The sequence below is a fragment of the Rhipicephalus microplus genome, chromosome 1 (assembly GCF_043290135.1).
Source record: "Rhipicephalus microplus isolate Deutch F79 chromosome 1, USDA_Rmic, whole genome shotgun sequence".
NCBI lineage: Eukaryota > Metazoa > Arthropoda > Arachnida > Ixodida > Ixodidae > Rhipicephalus > Rhipicephalus microplus.
In genome coordinates, this window is record NC_134700.1 from 65096383 (window position 1) to 65115751 (window position 19369).

Genomic DNA, 19369 nt, shown 5'->3' on the forward strand with positions numbered 1-19369 from the left:
AAAAAAAACAAAGCAACAAAGGCACACTGGGCAGAGGCCACATGCCTGAGAAGTCAAATATCACAAGACGAACCTGAGATCAAAATTTTTAGGTGTGTTAGAGGCGTATAGAGAAGGTCAAATTTTAAACGCAGTTTTATTAATACAGTCGAACCTCGATATAACGAACATGGATATAAAGAATTATTGGCTATGTCGAACTACCGACAGAAAGTATAAAAAATTACATGTATTTTGGTATTTTTATAGCGAACGAACTCGAGCGTGCAATGGATATACTTAATTTCTCGGACCGCTTCCAGAGCACACGTTCGGCTTCTCCGCAGCACAGCGGCAGTCGGGCGGACCCGCATTTACATCCAATGCACCTGTAGCGCCTTACGCGGTGTAGCAACGTAGACGGCCAACGACGATTTTTTTTTTATGGCTTCCCAGATCTGCAAGCTTCACTCTCGGAGAATACGGCCATTTACTAAAATCTCGTGCGCCTGACGCACCAGTAAAAGGGAGTGGCCTTGACGATCGGCGGCGTGGACGCGTCAGTTTGCACACCGCCATTCCAGACTAACGGTTGCTTTGTTGTTGGGTGTGTGTGGCGTTTTCTTCGTTTGCACGTTTTTGTGGTGCTAGGCGGTGTTGTACACTGTCGCCATGGCGCAAAATGGGAAAAAACGGACTGCCTTGACGTATGCGACGAAATCAAAAATTATTCGGCGTGTTGAAAGAGGTGAAAAGAAGTCAGTCGTTGCTGATGCTCTCAAAATACCTTGTAGCACATTAAGCATGGTGCTGAAGCAGAAAAAGGAAATGGTTCAGCAAAACAGCGGAAAACATGCCATCGCACGGCGTATTCGACCCGTTGCCTCCGAACACGTCGAAGAATGTCTTCATAAATGGTTCGTCGACGTAAGGGCTAGGAATATTCCTGTGTCGGGGCCAATGCTGCAGCAAACGGCAAGACACTTCGCTTTCATACTCAATGCCAAAGATTTTAGTTCCTGTGCGGGGTGGCTGCAATGATCTATTATTCAGTACGGCATCGTCGGAGAAGCTGTCATGAGCGAAAGCGAGTCAACGAACGCCGCAGCGAATGACAAGTGGATGAAGGAAGAGTGGCCTCAAATTGGTGCCAGATATCATCCAAGAGATACTTTTAACACGGACGGAACGGGCCTCTTTTGGCAGATGGTGCCGCGCCAAACTCTGGACACCCGTGGGCAGAAATGTCATGGTGGCAAGCAGAACAAGGCCTGGATCACGGTCCTACTTGCCGGAACATGGATGGTTCGACAAAACTTCGTCCATTCGTGATCGGCAAGTTCAAGATGCCGAACTGTATGAGACGCTGCCGCGACCTACCAGTCACCTATGCTTCCAATCGAAAGTCATGGATGACACGAGAGTTGTTTGCGAAATGGTTGAAGGAGTGGGATACACAGCTTGGGGATGAAGGCAGGAAAGTGTGTCTTTTTGTCGACAACTGCTCGGCACACTCTGCAGATGTTTCATTGAGCCATATCGAGCTCAAATTTCTTCCGGTCAACACCACCTCTAAGCTTCAGCTTCTAGACCAGGGGATCATCAGCGCCTTCAAAGCGACTTACAAGCGAAGGTTCAACGAGTGGCTGCTCATTCGTCTTCGAATGAACGAAGACTTGAAAATTGACTTGTTGGGTGCCATACAGATGTTGAAAGCTGCTTGGGAGAGCGTGATGAAAGAGACAATCGCAAACTGCTTTCGGCACGCTGGCTTCACTGTTGGCGCTGAGGCAGTTGAAGAGCCCACTGAAGATGTTGAAGGCTCTGAAAAGGTTGTCGAGCTCGACGAAATGGGGAGTGATTTTTCGCGGTTTGAGGGCGATACGTCTGACATGCTCACACTGGACGACTTTGTTGGCAACGACGACGCGTCAGAAGCGGTTGCCGAACTGACTGACGTGGGAATCGCTGCCGAGGTCACACGCCAGCGAACCAGGATTCAAGCAGTGGAAGCTGAAGATGCCACCTCCGAAAGCATCCGCTGCCAACTTCTAGCGAGGCTTTGGCTGGTTTGGCTCTGGCGCGGCGCTATTGCAGAGCGATGGAAGCCACCGGGCTCAAGTTTGTGGAATGCCTTGACATGGCACAGCAAGGCATTATACGGCACGCCATCAACAACAACAAAAAAAAAATGCCACGTTGCACAGGTTCTTTTCGTCTCAATAAATGTTTTTTTGTTCAAGTAAGTGTCTTGTTAATTCCGGTCATGCTGCGGACCTATTCACTCCAGGGTTTGGTGATTTTTGGTGCTGTTTTGTATAGCGAATTCGGGCTATAGCGAACTATTTTTCAAATTTTTCGGAGTCCTTTATAACGAGGTTCGACTGTACTATTCTTTTTGAATTTATGCTCAGCTCGCGGAGCAGATATTTTGGCAACCACTTCACAGATTTTAATTCCGTTTGTTTTATAGCGCTTTTTGAACTGCGCTTCATGGGGCTGCGATCTTAGTTTTTCATTTTACACCCTAAAGAATTTTCGTAGGTCTTCTTGTTTGTAGTGCAAGTGTGCTCATTGCAGTGTTGCTGGAGAAAACCTTAACTACAAGTTCCAGCATTGCTAAAAAATTATTTTGAAAATGCAGCCCCCTTCAGTATATATTTTGCTGTGCGTACAGTAATTACCAACTATTTTTGTCATTTCATAAATCCTCCAGCCCCTCCCTGAGGTTCAATGAAGAAATAACTTGTCTCTCATTAAGTTTTTGTCGTATTGCCTTGAAATTTTTATAGAAGCTCTATGCGGCCACTCTTAGTGCTACGCCAATTTTCATCAATATCCAACCAGAAACAAGGAAGTTCATTTTGAAAGGCACATTTTGAAAGGGACATGACTTTGAAAAGTTGACATCCTTGAAACTTAAAAAATGTTGAAACTAGCATGTCTCCCTGATGCTTCAATAAAAACTTCAGAGATATTTTCAGAACTTTTTATTGAATCAATTTTAGTATACTCTTTGCAATCTCTAGCACATTGTGCTTATGCCTGGAAATATAAATAATTGACTTGAAGGCTAGATAAATATTTCCTTCACAGCTGAATGCACACTGAGTATCATGACATGCCTGATTTATCATATTTTTTTCAGCAAAATTTTTGCAGTGTGATTCTTTTTGATACCTTTGGGCACACGTTAAAAAACCCCAGGTGGTCGAAATTTCTGGAGCTCTCCTCTGCGGCATCTCTCGTAATCATAGCGTGGTTTTGGGACAATAAACCCTATACATCAATCAATCAAATCAGCATTAGACACCCTTCTGGGATGAAGAACGAGGCACATCATAATTTTTTTTGTCAAAGTAAAAAAAAAAAAGGATTCCACGACGTACATTCCAGTCTAAGGAACATGGCAAAAGAAGAAAACATTGAAGATAGGCAGTGGTTACAAAGAACATGGCTGCAAAAACTTGGCAAGCATGCAAAAGAACACTTTTAAGAAGACAGCTCAAGAAGTTTCACCTAGACTCTAGTTATCTAAAATGCACCACTATCATAGTTCTAGTGTCCTTCGTTATCTGAGGCCTCTTGGGCATTTGTTGCTTGTAATGGTCTGCTTCTCTTTACGTGTATAAAACACTAGAGCTGTGTGAATAGAAGTATTTTGGGTGCGAAGTGAATTTGGATATTGAAACGGGAGCGTGAATTGAATCAATAATGTTTCTAGTACAGTTGATCCCGGGTATATTAAACTCTGGTATATCGAATTATTTGCTATATCCCACAGTTGAGAAATCCCCTTGAATTTTGCATGCAAAAGTATGGGATTGTTGCGCACATATGGGGAACTCCCACAGAGCGTAACATCCAATACTGTATTTACGTGCATAATTTGCTCCCTCGCATAATTTGCGCACCCCTAATATGTTGCCAGCTTTTCGGGAAAAAAGTATTATTTACTTGCATATTTCGCGCTCCCCAACCCGCCCGAGCCAGCTCGCCAGTGCGCGCACGTTTAAACCTTTCGGTGCTTCGGCCGGTTGCGCGCTTCGCCAGGGAACACCTGTCTCGCCGAGCAGACCAGAGTAGTCAAACAGGTTGCGAGTGCCAAGTCCTTTCTTCCGAGGACTTCTTCCGAACTAGGGTCCCTAGAATACTGCACCCGAACATAAACCAGTTGACGGGTCACCGGAACTGCTCAAGCATTTGCCTCCCCCTATCTCCCAATCCCTACCACCGCGATAATGGCGACCATGATGGCGAGAATCAATCCATGGCGAGTATGCACGCTCGTGTCACAACACGGACGACTTTATGCATTGGAGGCGTGTGAGCGCCTGGCGTGCCAACTGTTCCCCTCATTTTCTGCGTCCGCTCTGCAACGCACGCTTAGTCAATTTCGGAAGTTTAGGTTTTGTCATATAGCTGACACATTTTGACGATCCCTTTGCAATGTGCTAAAAAGTAATTATGGTGAAATTGAAGCTCGCTGTTGTAAATTTTGTCAAAGGAAACGGGGAGCATGCAACCGCAATGCACTTCAAGGGGGTCTACTTCAACGTGACGGTCGGTGGGATCTGTACGTGAGAAAGCAGGAGAGTCCGCGCTTGCTAATGCTAGTTTCCTGCCATTGAAGGATTGATTGATTGATTGATATTTGGGGTTTAACGTCCCAAAACCACCATATGATTATGACAGACGCCGTATTGGAGGGCTCCAGAAATTTCGACCACCTGGGGTTCTTTAACGTGCACCCAAATCTGAGCACACAGGCCTATATAACAGCGGAAATGTTGTAGGCCCTTGAAGGAGGCATTTTCACTTATGTGCAGATGCTTAGTTCTTCCGCTATCACCGTGTCGTAGGACCTAGTTTCTCCCAGCATTGTCAAAAGAGCTTCAAGAAAAATGGGCGTTTGAACACCTTTGACGAAACCAGAGTCCTTCAATGCTTTTCTGGTCACGAAAGTGCCGCCTCAGCTTCATATGGAGCCAGCACTGGCCGCTAGGGGCGCAGCTGTGCTCATGAGGGCATGCTGCCGTCCGCTACCGCTGCGGTAGTGTGTTGGTCTGCTTTGATTTCCAAGCTTTCTAAACTTCTGCAAAAGTCGTTTCACTTTCCCTCATTTACTTGGAACATTCAGCGTGCGCCAGTGACTGCGTGAACGCGCCGTCTGCCTTGAAGTGAGCACCCGGGAGAAAAGAAACTAACAGCTCTGGACAAGCAGCTCACGGCAGTCGCAGTCGAAAATGACAAAAATTCGGGGTTTGCCGCACCATAACGATGATATGATTTTGATACACGTCGTAGTGGGGGATTCTTGATTAATGTTTAACAGCTGGGGTTGTTTTTATGTGCATGTAAATCAAAGTGCACGCCTTTTTTTCTGCTCTTGCGTTTCGCCTCGTCGAAATGCAGCCGTCAGGGTCGGGGGAGCGCCGCTCGTTCGTCGCAATACTGCAACTGGTCCATCTTTTCAAAATTTGCCTGAAATCAGACACTGTACATTCGCAATAACGCACTTGCTGTGCCACATGTAAACAGAGGCGAACATACGAGTTGTTACACGTCCATTCGCCCGGAAGTGAGCGAAATCTCTCGACTGCGCAAAGTTGCGCATAAGGCCAGATGGTTCGCACGGCACGGCCGCTCAATTTCTATTAAACTGTGAACATTATCAGACTCCTGGTGTCATTTTATTCGCAACAGAAAACCCAAACAATTAAACCATTACTGCAAGAAATGCTTCCGTAGAATGCCTTCTTTTCATGACAAGAAAAAAAAAAAAAACACCTGTTCTATGCGCTTCAAATTTCTGGACCGAACGATTAAATCCCTCTACGAGCCTTAGGTACAATATATGTAATATCAGAGTCCTTAAATGCCAGCAATACTAACCTCAAAGCAGTCTTCGGTGCGGCGTGTTGCCCCGCCACGGTGTTCTAGCGGTTATGGCACCCGGCTACAGATCCGAAGGTTGCGAGATCTAATCCCGGCCGCGGCGGCTGCATTTTGGTTGAGGCGAAATGTTGAGGCCCGTGTACTTAGAGTTTGGTACACGTTAAAGTGGTCAAATTCGTTCCGGAGCCCTCCACCACGGGGCGTCTGTCATAATCACAGCTGGTTTTGGGACGTAAAACCCCATCAGTCAACCGGTGCGACGTTTAGTTTATGATCATGACGAACGTGAAAAGTAAGGTCGAACACAGTTGACAGTGTATTGTAATTAGGCCATTGTTTTATAAGCAGTCTCATATAGAAGAGACAGTAAACCAGTAACTTAAGCCGCTCGTGATTTCGACAAAAACACACAAGAAGTTATTTTGATTCTTCTAATGGCCGACTATATACGAGGGGTGAAGATATTCCAATCATTGATGCTAATATTGTTGTCAGTGTCAGAAGGAAAAAAATAATTCAACAAGAAAAATACATACAAGGTGCCTGTGCGAAAGCAATATGCAAGCACAACCATTTATTAATTTTATTTAAAACAAACCACATACACAGAACACCAGTACACCAGTTCATGAAAAGCTCATTAAAAAACGTGAAGAATGGACAGCAACATATGTGAGATATGGGTTGGGTGCAGAGTTACCTTTGAGTGTTTGGTTTTTACCACCCCCTGCTGGACATGAAGCGCACCCTTTCGCTTGCATCTGTTTGTTTCTTTCTCTCGTAAAAAAATGCAAACGCACTTTGAGAAAAAACTGAACAACTTCTGCAGTCGTGCTCACAAAATGTGACTTGCAACCGACAGCAGCTGAAGCAGTCCGAGGGTCCATCAAAACATCCTCCACAATATTCATGTACACACCAGAACAAGCAGTTTTTTCAACTGTGTGCGCTTACATGTGATCCTCCACAATTTGAAGGAGTGTGACGAGCTGGCTGGAGGGCACAAGGAGAAAACCTTTAGACCTAACAAGAATCAGGCCAGTTGCCGGTCGTTCTGAACTCCTCAGACTTTCTACGCAGCTTGAGCATCTCAGCGAGGAAAACTTCTTTGCAACGTATCCAGCGAGGTAGTCCAAGATCTTCTCCTTAGGAGACTGCTGATGTTGCAAAAGTGAAGCCTGCTCCACAGTTTCTCCTGGCTCCAAAAGTACTTCATCAAAGAGAATAGCCAAACAGTCCGCCTGAAATGCAAACACTGTATTGCTGGTGTGCTGAACATAGAAAGTGCACCGAACGAAAAAGATGTACTGAATGCCTAGTATTGCTTTACACCTTTTGTATGACGAAATCCAGGCTTTATCAGAAATCAGCTCGGCTTCTCCAAATTAATGGCTGCAAAATCTTTGATACTGCCTGCACTGCACAGTCCCCTGGCACATATGTAATGCTCATACAGCTTAGTGTGACTAGAAATGAGAAAATTCACACCTAAATGCATGCAGCCTAAAAACTATCCTGAAAACTTAGTTAAAGAACTAATACGCTTTGATCAGTTTCATCCTATTCAGGAGATATCACTCCGCAAAGCGTTTGTACTGTGTTCTTTCTTGCCTGCACTTTTTTTTTCATTTTGTTTTCCCTGACGAATTCTTACCATCTGGCTCAGATTTCTACCCTTTCAACCCCTGTTAATATATTCTTGCTCACGTGACAGGCAGCAGGTTTTTCCTTCTGGGATAGGTCTTGGAGCTTCAGGAGGAGTTGTGGGCCGCCTCCTACAACTGATGCTCGCTGAGGCGGCTGGACAAGATTTCTGACAGAGAGCATTCTATAAATGAACAGAAATTGCTGGACTGTTGGTTGTCCTCCGTCACCAGCCACGTGCCTGATAATGCCAAAAAATCTCTGAAAGAAAAAATAAGGATTACTATTTAACTATCAAGCGAGAACGTGCACATGCTTACCTCTAATGGGTCCTGTCCAAACTTTCCCACCAGTACGTAGCGAAACCCTGAGGCAAGGAGGTTTTCAACCAGTGATATTGTGCTGAGCAAAGTTATTCTCAGCGCCTCACAGGTGGGCTTGCTTAAAAAGAAGACCTGCCTTTGCTTTGGCAGACTTTCGATGTATATGCAGCACCTGTCCAACCATGAGATTCCCTCTTTCAGTGTCTATAAAGTAAGAAAGAATTTAGCCTGAGATCAGAAATGTGTGCAAGAGCAAAGTAATAATTCTTACGTCAACATGCTCAGCTTCACTGTACTGCACGTGTTCAGGCCTGCAGGAGTTCAAGCAGTCAAACAATCTGAACCAATCATGTTGAACCAATGAACCAATCATGTTGCAGTAAGTTCTTAGTTTAGGATTCAAACAAAGTTTTTATTGCCTCGGCCTAAAATACTGAAAAAGGGTAGCCTGCGTATTGTTGGCAATGACGTGTTTGACGACTGCGTCCTCAGCGTAATTCAGGCAATCCACGAGTGATAAGCCGGTGCCTTCAATCGCGCTGCAGTGGCTACGCACATGGGCTAGAGCAGCTATGACCTCAGCTGATGTAGGGAGCGGGGATCTCCACATCCATCAGCTTCGCTGTTGTACCAGTGCTGTTGTCACCTCCAACGAAGTCGTCGATGCACATGCTTTGCGGCTCGGCACCAACAAAGCTCTCCAGCTTGCTCCACGTTTCGGCGAGCTCGCTCTCTTCATCTGCGCATGCCACCTCGGCTTCCTCTGATTCTTCCACTGATGCCTCGTCAGTGCAGCCAGCGAAGCCCATATGCTGAAAGCAGTCGGCTATCATCGACCGCTTGACGTTATCCCATGACACTTTCAGCGTTTGGATGGCGCCCAAAAGATCGATCTTCAGGTCTTGGTCCATTCGGAACTCAACAAGCAAACTTTCGATCAGCTGACGCTTGTAGATTGACTTAAATGTGCGAATAATGCCCTGATCCAACGATTGCAGCTTCGAAGGGGCGTTAGGCGGCAGAAATACTACTTCGATGTTGCTCAGCTGGGCATCAGTGTGGTGTGCCATGCAGTTGTCGACAATAAGGCGTAGCTTCTTTTCTTGACGCGCCAGGTTCGAATTCCATGCCTTCAGCAACTTGACGAAAATATCCCTCATCATCCACGACTTCTTGTTCCAGGTGTAAGACACAGGAATATTGGGGCAGTTCCGCATGCACCTTGGGGTTTGAAACTTGCCAATTACAAGTGGCCGCAGCTTCATGCTTCCATCCATATTGGAAGCCAATAGCACCGTCACACAGGCCTTGCCTTGCTTGTTCTCGTATCACTTGTCTCCACGACTGTGCAGCGTTTGTCGCGGAAGTATTTGCCAGAATAGGCCCGTCTCGTCAGCATTGAAGATCTGGTTCGGCTCATAGTTTGCGAAAACTTTGGTCCACTTGTGATCAAGCCACTTGTGAATTTATTCATCATTGGTGTCCTCTCTCTCTCTCGACACTGTCTTCCCGACACTGTCTTCCCAACAAATTCTCGGTGCTGAGAATGAAGGCAAAGTTTTGTGCCTTCTGTTGCAAGATTGGTCCCGATATAGGAATATTTCGGGCCCTTGCATTGACTAATCACTTGTGAGGCGCCTTCTCAACATCTTTGAAGGCAGCTTTGCGTACCCGCCGCCACCGGAGGGCTGACTCGTCTTGGTCTTGGCCTTCATGTCGCCTTTGTTTTTGAGCAGGGGTGCTCAATGTTCTCCTTGGTATGCCAAATGCTTCTGCGACGCTCGACTTCTTCTCGCCATTCTCGACGCGTTGGATTGCTTCTAGTTTAGCAGCAAAAGTCAGTCGCCCGTTTCTTAGCATTTGCAGCAATCGTTACACACACCACGACGTGTGACAAGCCTGACTTCGCACACACAAACATTAGGCCAGACGAGGCTACGAGCACAATGCACAACGATCGATGGGATGACGCGGAGCAGCTGGTCCAACAAGTGCAGTGCGTCGACCCGTCGATGCGGCAAGAATGCGACGTGCGCACGCTGCTACGTTCAACTGGCGCTTTCTGCGCCATTGATGTGCGCAGTGGTCGTCAATGCCCACCGCGCTACCGCTAGTTTCGAGAGTGTTGCGGGAAAGCTCGTCACTTGTCAACGGAGCGCGGGCGGTCTGGGGTGGCCTAGTTCGATATATCCATTATGCGCAAAGCATCGTTCAAAATAAAAAATTGAAAATGCATGTGGTTTACAGTGTGATATAGGAACCGTTCAATATAGGCAACAATTTCATATATCTGTGTTAATATATCGAGGTTCGACGTTATTAGCGTTTCTAGGCGTCACCTCGGACGGGAGTACGGAAAGCGACTTCATCGGTGCAGATGACGTCGCTGTTTCTGACTGCATCGATGCTGATATCTTGGCTCGCATTGCTGGTGCCGCGGAAGTGGACCTGGGCAATTATGCAGATACTAACATTACTGCTAAACATCATTTTGCCATTTTATGAAGTTCGCATTGGCGCTCACTGTCAATCACCGCTGTTGTGGCTGAATGAGCATGATTTACCGGTGTGTGAATACAGTGGGACCTCGTTCATACGTGTTTCAGCGGACCGGTTAGGAAAAACGTAACAGCCGAGAAAATGAAAGAGTGAGGAAATCTCCGAAAATGAATGAAAGCACTGAGGCTTTGACTACAAAAAATTTTATTATGACATAAAATATTCAAAGATAGTTGACTGCCGCTTCTTTTACTCGCTGGTAATCAGTGTGGACTTCTCAATAATCTGGAAGGCCGCATTGCTTTCAGCGTCGCATTGGTGACCGACGTACCTGCAAAAATAGTCCAGGGCCGCGATGGCTTTTCCAAAGTTGAGAACGGTTGACTCCACGGCCAACTGTTCAGAATCATGTGGTTCGTGCTCGGCGTTGTCATTGATATCCCCGTTTTCGGTTGCTATTGAATTTTCAATGATCTCTACGATTGTCTAGTACTCTGATGTCACGACGGCAGCATACACAGCAACGTAGTCGTTTGTTGTGCCCGTGGTACCCAGCGTATTCATTGCCTCATTGAGCTCTTGCTCACAAGAGGCTGCATCCGATTATTGAGCTTCGATTGCAGGCTCCTCTTCGCTGTCCATGCGGAACCCACACCTCATGAATTTGACGTGCTCACTGCACTCCAAGCTGATACGATGTAATGTATGGTGTCTAGGACCGAAATGGTCGCAGGCTGCTGTCCACGATCAATGTGCGCGAGACAGCACTTGACGATGCTTTTTCTGTACGGATGCTTCACGCATTTTATGACCTTGGCATCCAACGCCTGCAAGTGGCTTGTCGTTACTTGGTGAGAAAAATAACATGTTTGACATTTTGTAGAGCGGCAGATCTCTCAGGTGGGCAGCACAATTGTTCAGGAAAAGAACCCTAATGCACTGTGAACCCATCTTATCATCAAAGTATTAAAGAAACTCTTCAAACAAAGCGCATGTCATCCACGCACGACTGTTAGCTCTGTAGTGGCATGTCAGCAGGCGAATGTTTTTCAACTACTGTGGGTTTTTAGACTTGCCGATAACTCACATTTTTAGTTTGTCCGAGCCGTCCATATTGTAGCAAAGGAGCACCGTCAACTGGTCTCGGCAGCATTTGCCTCCGTGGCACTCTTCGCCATTCAACCTTAATGATTTTTATGGCTGCACATGAAAGAAGAGGCCTGTTTCGTCAGCGTTGTAAATGTCGTGAGGCTCGTATCCCTCAATTAAAGCAGATAATGTGGACTTCCAATCATCGTCTGTTTCTATGTTCACACTTGTCATTTCACCGCTTACCGTTTTGTAAGCGATGACGTGCCTCTTGCGGAAACGGTCGATCTAGCCATTTGACGCCACAAAATCAGCGATGCCCAGTCTGTCGGCTATTTCCATCGCCTTTTTGCTTAAAATGCTGCTGTCGAAGTTAATACCGGCAGCGAAAGCTTGCTTAGCTTTTGGACCAAAGAGAGCGACATTCCCTTCAATCTGCACGTGCGAAACGATGCTGTGAGCATTGACGGTGGCAGTCCAAAGTTTTTGGCAATATCGACCTTTTTTTGCGCTGGCTACTTGTCGATTGCTTCAAGTACGTCCAGCTTTTCTTCAAGGGAAAACGCTTTCTTTTCGCTTACATGACGCCATTAAGGCTTGACAAAAATTGCGTTGACAAGTTCAATGGTAACAGGCTTAGCGCACACAACAGCGACTGAAGACAAGTCGCAACGTGTGGCGTGCGGTGGTGGGACTGTCATGAACTTCCGGCGTTCCGCAGTGAAACTTCCGTTGTAAGCACATTAAGGATGGTGATAGCACTTTTCACAAATGGCCATCTAGGGGCGGCCTCTCGAACTCGCCTGCGGCTTCTTGCAGCCTGTTCCGTAGCCATGCCAGGTCAAGACTGTCAAATCAAAATGGTGGTGTCCGGGTGAGTTCGGGGGACTAGGTTGCCACGGATCATGGAGGAACGTTCTCACAGTTGCGACGTAACAGCGGCGTTCACAATACACATGGGATTTTGCGAGATCTATGCCGGCACTGATGAAAGACAACGAATCAGCCAAGAAAATGCAGCAGTGAGGAACGTAACAGCGGGGTACCACTCTACTCGAATATATAAATACAAATCGAATTCCAGCTTGTTGAATAGCTCCTCAATTCGCGAATCGAATCTGAAGTATTCAGTAACTCAAATATTGTGATATACAGTCGAGCCCGCATCTAATGGCCCCCCACTTAAAATTAACTTTCACTTAAAACGAACAAAACCTGTGTGATTGTCAAAATAGGGTGAAATCTGGGTATTAGCTGCAAGAACATACCGTGGCGCCACCATGCGGAGGCATCCCTGTGACATACGTAGTTGGGTTGCTCTGCCGCCCTCTTGCGCTCAGCCCGCAGCCACTTTCGCGTCTCCTTTTTTTTAATCATTATTCTTGTACTTCACTACACAGAATCGGTAAAATACAGCTGCAGCTTCTTCCCTGACTGTATGAAGTGCTAAATAACTGCCCGGAAAAGTGTTACGCTTCTCAAGATGCCTGACTGCTGGCATCATCTGCTATGACCACCTAAATGAGAAAAAAACCATGGCGGCCGAGCTCACCGCCTCTGTAAGCGGTGATGACTCATTCCTTGTCGAATTGAAGGAATGAGTGGGTATTAAGGGCGAAATAACTTATTTTTGCTGCAAGAAGTGCATTGTAGGTTTGCATCTAAAAGCGGGCTGTGGTTGACATGACAAGCATGCACAAATTACATTTATGTTCAGCAGATATAGCCTTATGAAGCACAGCGCAAGCGAATTCATCGGTTTGTGAGAAGCAACACAGCATTCTTACAGCCACATGCAGCCGCAACCTTTCTGTTATGATTCAGGGCAAATGTAAGAATCATGAATGCGCGTGCCTCATTCGTAGTTGTAAGTTTTCGCTGTGGCACACTTCTAATATCTATTGTGCGAAATTTCTACGGTCTGCACATGTTGCACATTCGATTGCCTTCTAGCCAAACATGGTTGACAATTATGAATGGTTGGCTCAGTTTCAGAGCTTCTACAGAAAGATACACCGTGATTCAAAAAATGCGATCAGCCGGCTGTATCAATTCACGCCCTTTAGCATGCTGCGAGGTCTTGCGTACCGTGATCTAAACGGCAATTTCATGTTTCAGTGAAATTTTCTGTGTCCAGTTTTTTTTTCTTTTGCAGTTTTATTCATAAGCTGCCTGATATTTCACAGCAGCTCTTAGAAGATGAATCAGTTTTCGAAGCTGACTACGTTATTGCCTGTAGATAAAAAAAGAAAGATTAGATGGAAATGACAGTGGCTATGGGCCCATTTTACAGGCATAATCTATAACCAAGGAACCCTGTGCGCTGAAGTCGCAGACCACAGGTCGTCTGCAGAAATTGTTTTCGGAGGGGGCACCACATTGATCAGAACTGGGGGCCAGGCAGGCAGGTGTGGGCGACCGTTATTTTGTGTGCGATATACCATGAGAAAATTTGGGAGGGGGGGGGGGGGGGGGCACGGGTTTGGTGTGCCACCCCCTGGCTATGTTACTGGCGGATAGAAAACCGTGTGGTCGGGTACACACATTGAGACGGGCAGCCGGAGAGGAGGGCTGGAGTGGCACACACTGCGGTTAGGTTACCTTGGTGAGAGAAGTAAGCTTTAGCAAACACTGGTGCGACACATGTATGATGTAAAAAAGAAGGTTTCGTCGAACGCGCTGGCCGAACACGCAGAAGCGAATGGCCATGAAATATACTGGGAAAGCGTGAAAATAGCGAAAACAAAGGGAAAGGAACTGGACTTCCGGGCTATATCTTCACTCTCCGATAAATCAGAGTCCCATTTTAAAATATAAATGAACTGTTTGCACATTCATTTTTCATTGTAATGAGGCTTCCGTGCGGAAACTGAAATGTTCTGCTTTTATGTGAACATTCATGGTATGTGCTCATTTTAACCCCATGGGCTCGAAATAACAACCATAACAACAAAGAAAGAGAGAGGTGACAGTGACACTGTTAGCAGCAACGACAGTGGCATCGCGTACGTAGCGCACTGTGGCATGCCGCCAGTATCGTTCACTGCAACTTTCCGCATAGTGTAGTCTGCAGAAGTCCGCACAGATGAAGTCAGAGCTACAAAACATAGTTTAAAAAGGAAAACACCCTAAGCCGCCGTAAAAAAAAAGCATCCTACCACCAGCTTTCCTTTGCCAGAACAAGATCACATGATCCAACCATGCACGTCACAACGATTGCAGCGCTGCGCCTCCAGTGGTGAACCTCATACCCAATAACGAACTTCAGGGGCTATAGCAATTTGTTCGTTATATTGGAAGGTAGTTATAAAGAACGCTCAAAAATTAATCCTATACAACGGTGGGTTCTTGAACTCATTTTTTATGTGAAAAAACAAATGCACAAGGGAACACCAAAAAATGCACGTTTCCTTAAAGAAACGTGATTTTTTTTAACGTGTGCAGCACAGACTTTGCAGCGCGAAGGACTCTAGCTCATCCACATTCCTGTGGAGAAATTGGGTTGCTTTGGCGTTTTTTGCTAGGGAAATGCATGCTTTCCACGTGATATCCATCATATCTGCTGCCGTCACGAGCTCGTCACAGTCTTCAGGTTGCGACAACGTCGCACCTTCATTGTCCGCCGCGGCATCGTCTTCACCATTGTCGCTGCATTCATTTTGAATGGTTTGAAGGATGTCTTTTGTCGTCAGTTCTGCTGATGTTGTGGTTCCTTCATCACACAGCACATAATTGTCAAATGAGAGTGAATTCATGGCCAACAGATCGGTCACCTCACTCCATAGCTTGCCAGGATTGCCCTCCTCCGCCTGGTCATTGTTGCGTGGCTGCCCGGCGTCTTCTGGCTGCTCATTCATGTGCATGAGCCCTGCTTTCCCCCAGCAGTTCTGAACAGTTGTTGAAGCGACGCTTCATCTTGCGCCGGTGAGCATTTCCGCTGCCTTTAGTACATCGATGACAGTCGTGGAAATTGTGGAACACGCCACTCCAAGTTCTTTGGCCACAACAGCCTGCTTTTTGCCTCCTTCCAGTTGCCAAAAAATATTGACTTTATCGCTTAGGAAGAACTGTTGCTGCTTCTTTGTCGCAAGCAGAGATGAATTCATTGTAGCACCGCAGCGCGAACGCCGATTTGCTTTGCGGACGCGATAAGTAAACACCGAAAAGAGATGGACATGACTGACAAGGCCTAAAGCACATATAGAAGTGACATAGAAAAGAAAAGCATTGCAGCTGTCATCGCTTTTTCTGAAAAAAGGAAAGAGCTGAAAAAGAAGTTTTCTCGCGTTTTGCTTTCTGCTCCCTAGCTGTCTCAGGTTTTCCGCGCCCATGCTTCCTGCTCCGCAACTTCAACTCCCACCTTGCCCTCCAGTGTTGCCCTCGCCCCTCGTCTTTGCACTTGTAAACCTGCACTGTCGCGTTTCAACAGAAAGAAAGAAAAGAAAGTCGTCCTTTCATTTTCGTAATTTTTTTTTCCCCCTCCGCATCATCGCTTGTCTTCCGAGAAGCAAGCCGTCCGTTCACTGTGTTGTCTGCTTGTGTACCTCTCCGGTGGTCGGGGCGGATTTCAGAACATGAGTTCGTAGTACTGAGATCTTGTTAATATAACACGAAACCAAATATAGTGCTTGTTACTCCAAAAAGTTCGGTAATCAGAAGTACATAGTAGGGAAATATGTTTACGTTGAAACTATTTGCCGTCGTTGCGTGATATTTCAAAAGTTTGTTCATCTGAACAATTCGTTAGTGTGGTGTTTGTTTTACTGAGATTTCACTGTATACATTATTTAAATGGCACAAAATTGCAGTTACTATAAATGTTTCTGAGCGCCGGACGGGGTTGGCAAAGGAGTGAGGCCTTGTAAAGGCAACATTCACTATTGTAAGGGATGGGTATACCAGCCAACTCTACCAATATTCCCAGAAGACTACTGAACTTTTAGTGAACCTTCTGATAGTGTGAGTACGGTCATAAATCTTCGGAAAAACAAACCAAACCTTACTGAAAAAAAAAGGATAACAAAGGACAGTGATTCAAAAAGTGACTGGCCTTTGTTTTATCGCTGTACTCTGTAGTCATGCAAAGTACTAAGAACAAACTACTAGCTGTCATTGGTCACATTGCTTTTGTTTCATTAATTAAATACAAATGCTGCTATACCAGCTCCCTTTTGTTGTATTTTCTAATTTTGTAAGTTTTCTGTTGACTACGAATTTTGGACAATGCAAATATTTTTTTGTGACTGCGTGAGATTGGTAGCCTCGAGGTATTACTGTGTGTGGTTTTTATGGACATTTTAGTTGATTAAAGGTACTTAATTGGCTGTATAGAAAACATTGTTGGAATAATACTAGTTATATCGCTATTTAATCTACACTTGTTTGGTGGGACAGTGCTTCAGTGGGATGTGATTTAAAGGTGTCTTACTCTAAGGAGTGCACTCATGTCATACAGAGAGCTGACACGAAAATGGGCTGTGTGCAGGAGCTGCGGCAGGACCCGCAGTGGGCGCTGCCTGCCCTTCGTCACATGCAGGAAGTGGCCGGCCTGTACTCAGAGGCCCCAATGGGTCCCGCACGCGCAGCGGGCACTGGAGGCGGACCAGCACCGGGAGGCCAGGCCCTGTATCGACACGAGGTGATCAATCGGCTGCAGCAGCAGCACTCGCTTGTGGTGCTGGTAGCAGATGGGCTGTCGGCCTATATGGCACATGCGCGCCAGCTGCTGCCCGAGCGGCCCGACCCGACGCAGGTGTACGGGGACAGCCGCTACAGTCACGTGCAGCAGGTGCAGGAGCGGCTTAAGTTCTTGCGCTTCCTGCTGAAGGACGGCCAACTGTGGCTGTGCGCTGCGCAGGCCAAGCAGATTTGGCACTGCCTTGCCGAGAACGCCGTGTACCCGTCCGACCGGGAGGCCTGCTTTAAGTGGTTCTCCAAGTTGATGGGCGAAGAACCAGACCTGGACCCCGAGATAAACCAGGACTTCTTTGAGCAGAATGTGCTGCAGTTAGACCCGGCTTTGCTCACGGAGAGCGGGCTACGCTGTTTCGAGCGCTTCTTCCGTGCCGTCAACTGTCGCCAGGGGCGGTTATTGTTGCGCCGGCGTGCACACCTCCTCGAGGATCCTGAACTCATGGGGGCCGACTATTTGTGGCGAGTGGTGCTGCATGCGCAGGATGCTGTGGCTGACCGAGCTATCGAGCTTTTGCGAGAGACTTACACCAACTTGGGGCCCCGGCTACAGGGCTCTCGTACAGACATCCACGAGGACATGGTGCAGTCGTGTATGGACCGTCTCAAGGCAGCCTACGACACGGTGTGTGCTCTTGGGGGGGACGGTGCTGCCCGTGAGAGTGCCAACCGCATGGTGCGAGTGCTGCGTGTGCTGTCCGAGTACGTGGCTCAATGTGACGGGGACTTTCCTCATGACCGAGTCATCTTGCCTATGGCTAGGTAGGTCACACTTTATTGCTTGCAAACGAGATGTCCACATGTGCTGCTGAAGTCTTTTGGTCCAAAATAACTTGGACTTATGGAAATTGCGTACTGCACTCAAAGAAGTAGACCTCTTTGATCAATGACCCGCAGCATGTTGTTTATCTTCTATGAAGCATGCCAGCCTCGCCAAAGTGCAATGTTTCTAAATTGGTTCGCAGGAACTGTATAAATGAAAGTGCAGTGCACAACTGTCAGGTTCTGATACTTTTGCAATGCTGCCTTGACTTTTTCAAGCCCTCTGCTGCAATGTTAGAAAAAGCCTACTGCAATGTTAGAATGTTACTGCAATGTTGGAAAAAGGACCTAATGAAGCACAAAATGATAAAGAAGGGCCGGAGGTGGTACCTTATATTCATAAGGTTTCACACAACCTAAAAACGGTGGCGAGTTGGCATGGTGTACCGCTGCTGTTCACTGCCCCAAACAAACTGGCGAAGTTGTGCTCTCGCATTAATGGAAGTCATGTTCAACAGCTGAAAGGCTGCAAAAAAAAGCATGCAGGGCCGTTCACGAAGTGCGCCACTGGAGTGGTTTATGAAATTCCTCTATCGGACAGGCTATGTTGGCCACACGGGGCGCTGCGTCAATGATCGAGCAAGGGAACACGCTCTCACAGTAAAGAATAAGGATGGTGTGCATCTGAGTGCTTATGTTACAGCTTATGGATGCACACCATAATTCACTCAGATTAGGATTCTGGGAAGAAGTACAAAGAAGTTAGCATGGGAAATTTTGGAGGCATAGCATATAAAGAAACGGGGTATTAAGTGTGTTAGCGAAACGTCTCTAAACCTGTATGAGTCAGAAACACGTAATCTAGAGAGCATTCATTCGATAGCGTGACTAAGTAAGAGAAGGGCTGATCATGTTGCGCATGTGTCGACGAAGAGGGGGTTTATATTAGCCTGTTTTCTCAAGGAATAGACAGTTGTAAGTGAGCGCCCGTGGTGTCTATGTGTGTTTCTTCATGTGTGTTTGTTCGGTGTGGCGTTGATTATTTAATCAAGGTACAGAGTCTCCGTTTTTGAAAAGGGTGCGCTTTTTAGACACAGCGAAGTAACAACTGAGATGCTTATTCGTGTTCATCCGTACCTGTGAGCACGTTTCATGCGTCATTTGTGCATGAGAAATGCAGGGCACGTTTCAATCTGCTTGCCATTCTGCGCGTGACCTTCCAATTGTTGCTATCATGTTCATTGCTTTGCTTTTGTGGCTAAGCTGCCCTTACAGGCCACTCTAGATGTCACGAGGTTCTCGTTTCAGTCTTTTCAACGGCGGCCATATGACAACTTTTTAACTGTTGGCAGTTTCTCGTTGCGCTGTGATTCTCCTTCAATCACAGCAGGCTAGCATGTAAATCTGATGTGAGAGGAAGTACATAATGGCAACAGACAGAAATGCATGGTGTAATATAGGCAGGTTGTATAAAGAGCCAATAT

General features: G+C 46.5%; 1 protein-coding gene across 3 annotated transcripts in view; it reads left to right on the forward strand.

Annotated features, from left to right (window-relative positions):
• faf (ubiquitin carboxyl-terminal hydrolase-like faf) overlaps nt 1–19369 on the forward strand; it is a 482217-nt gene that overhangs the window by 133318 nt on the left and 329530 nt on the right. For all 3 annotated transcript variants that reach the window (XM_075874530.1, XM_037429964.2, XM_075874549.1), the window contains one exon: nt 16918–17885. In XM_075874530.1, coding sequence (XP_075730645.1) covers nt 16918–17885 — 968 coding nt within the window. The remainder of the gene's footprint in view (nt 1–16917; nt 17886–19369) is intronic.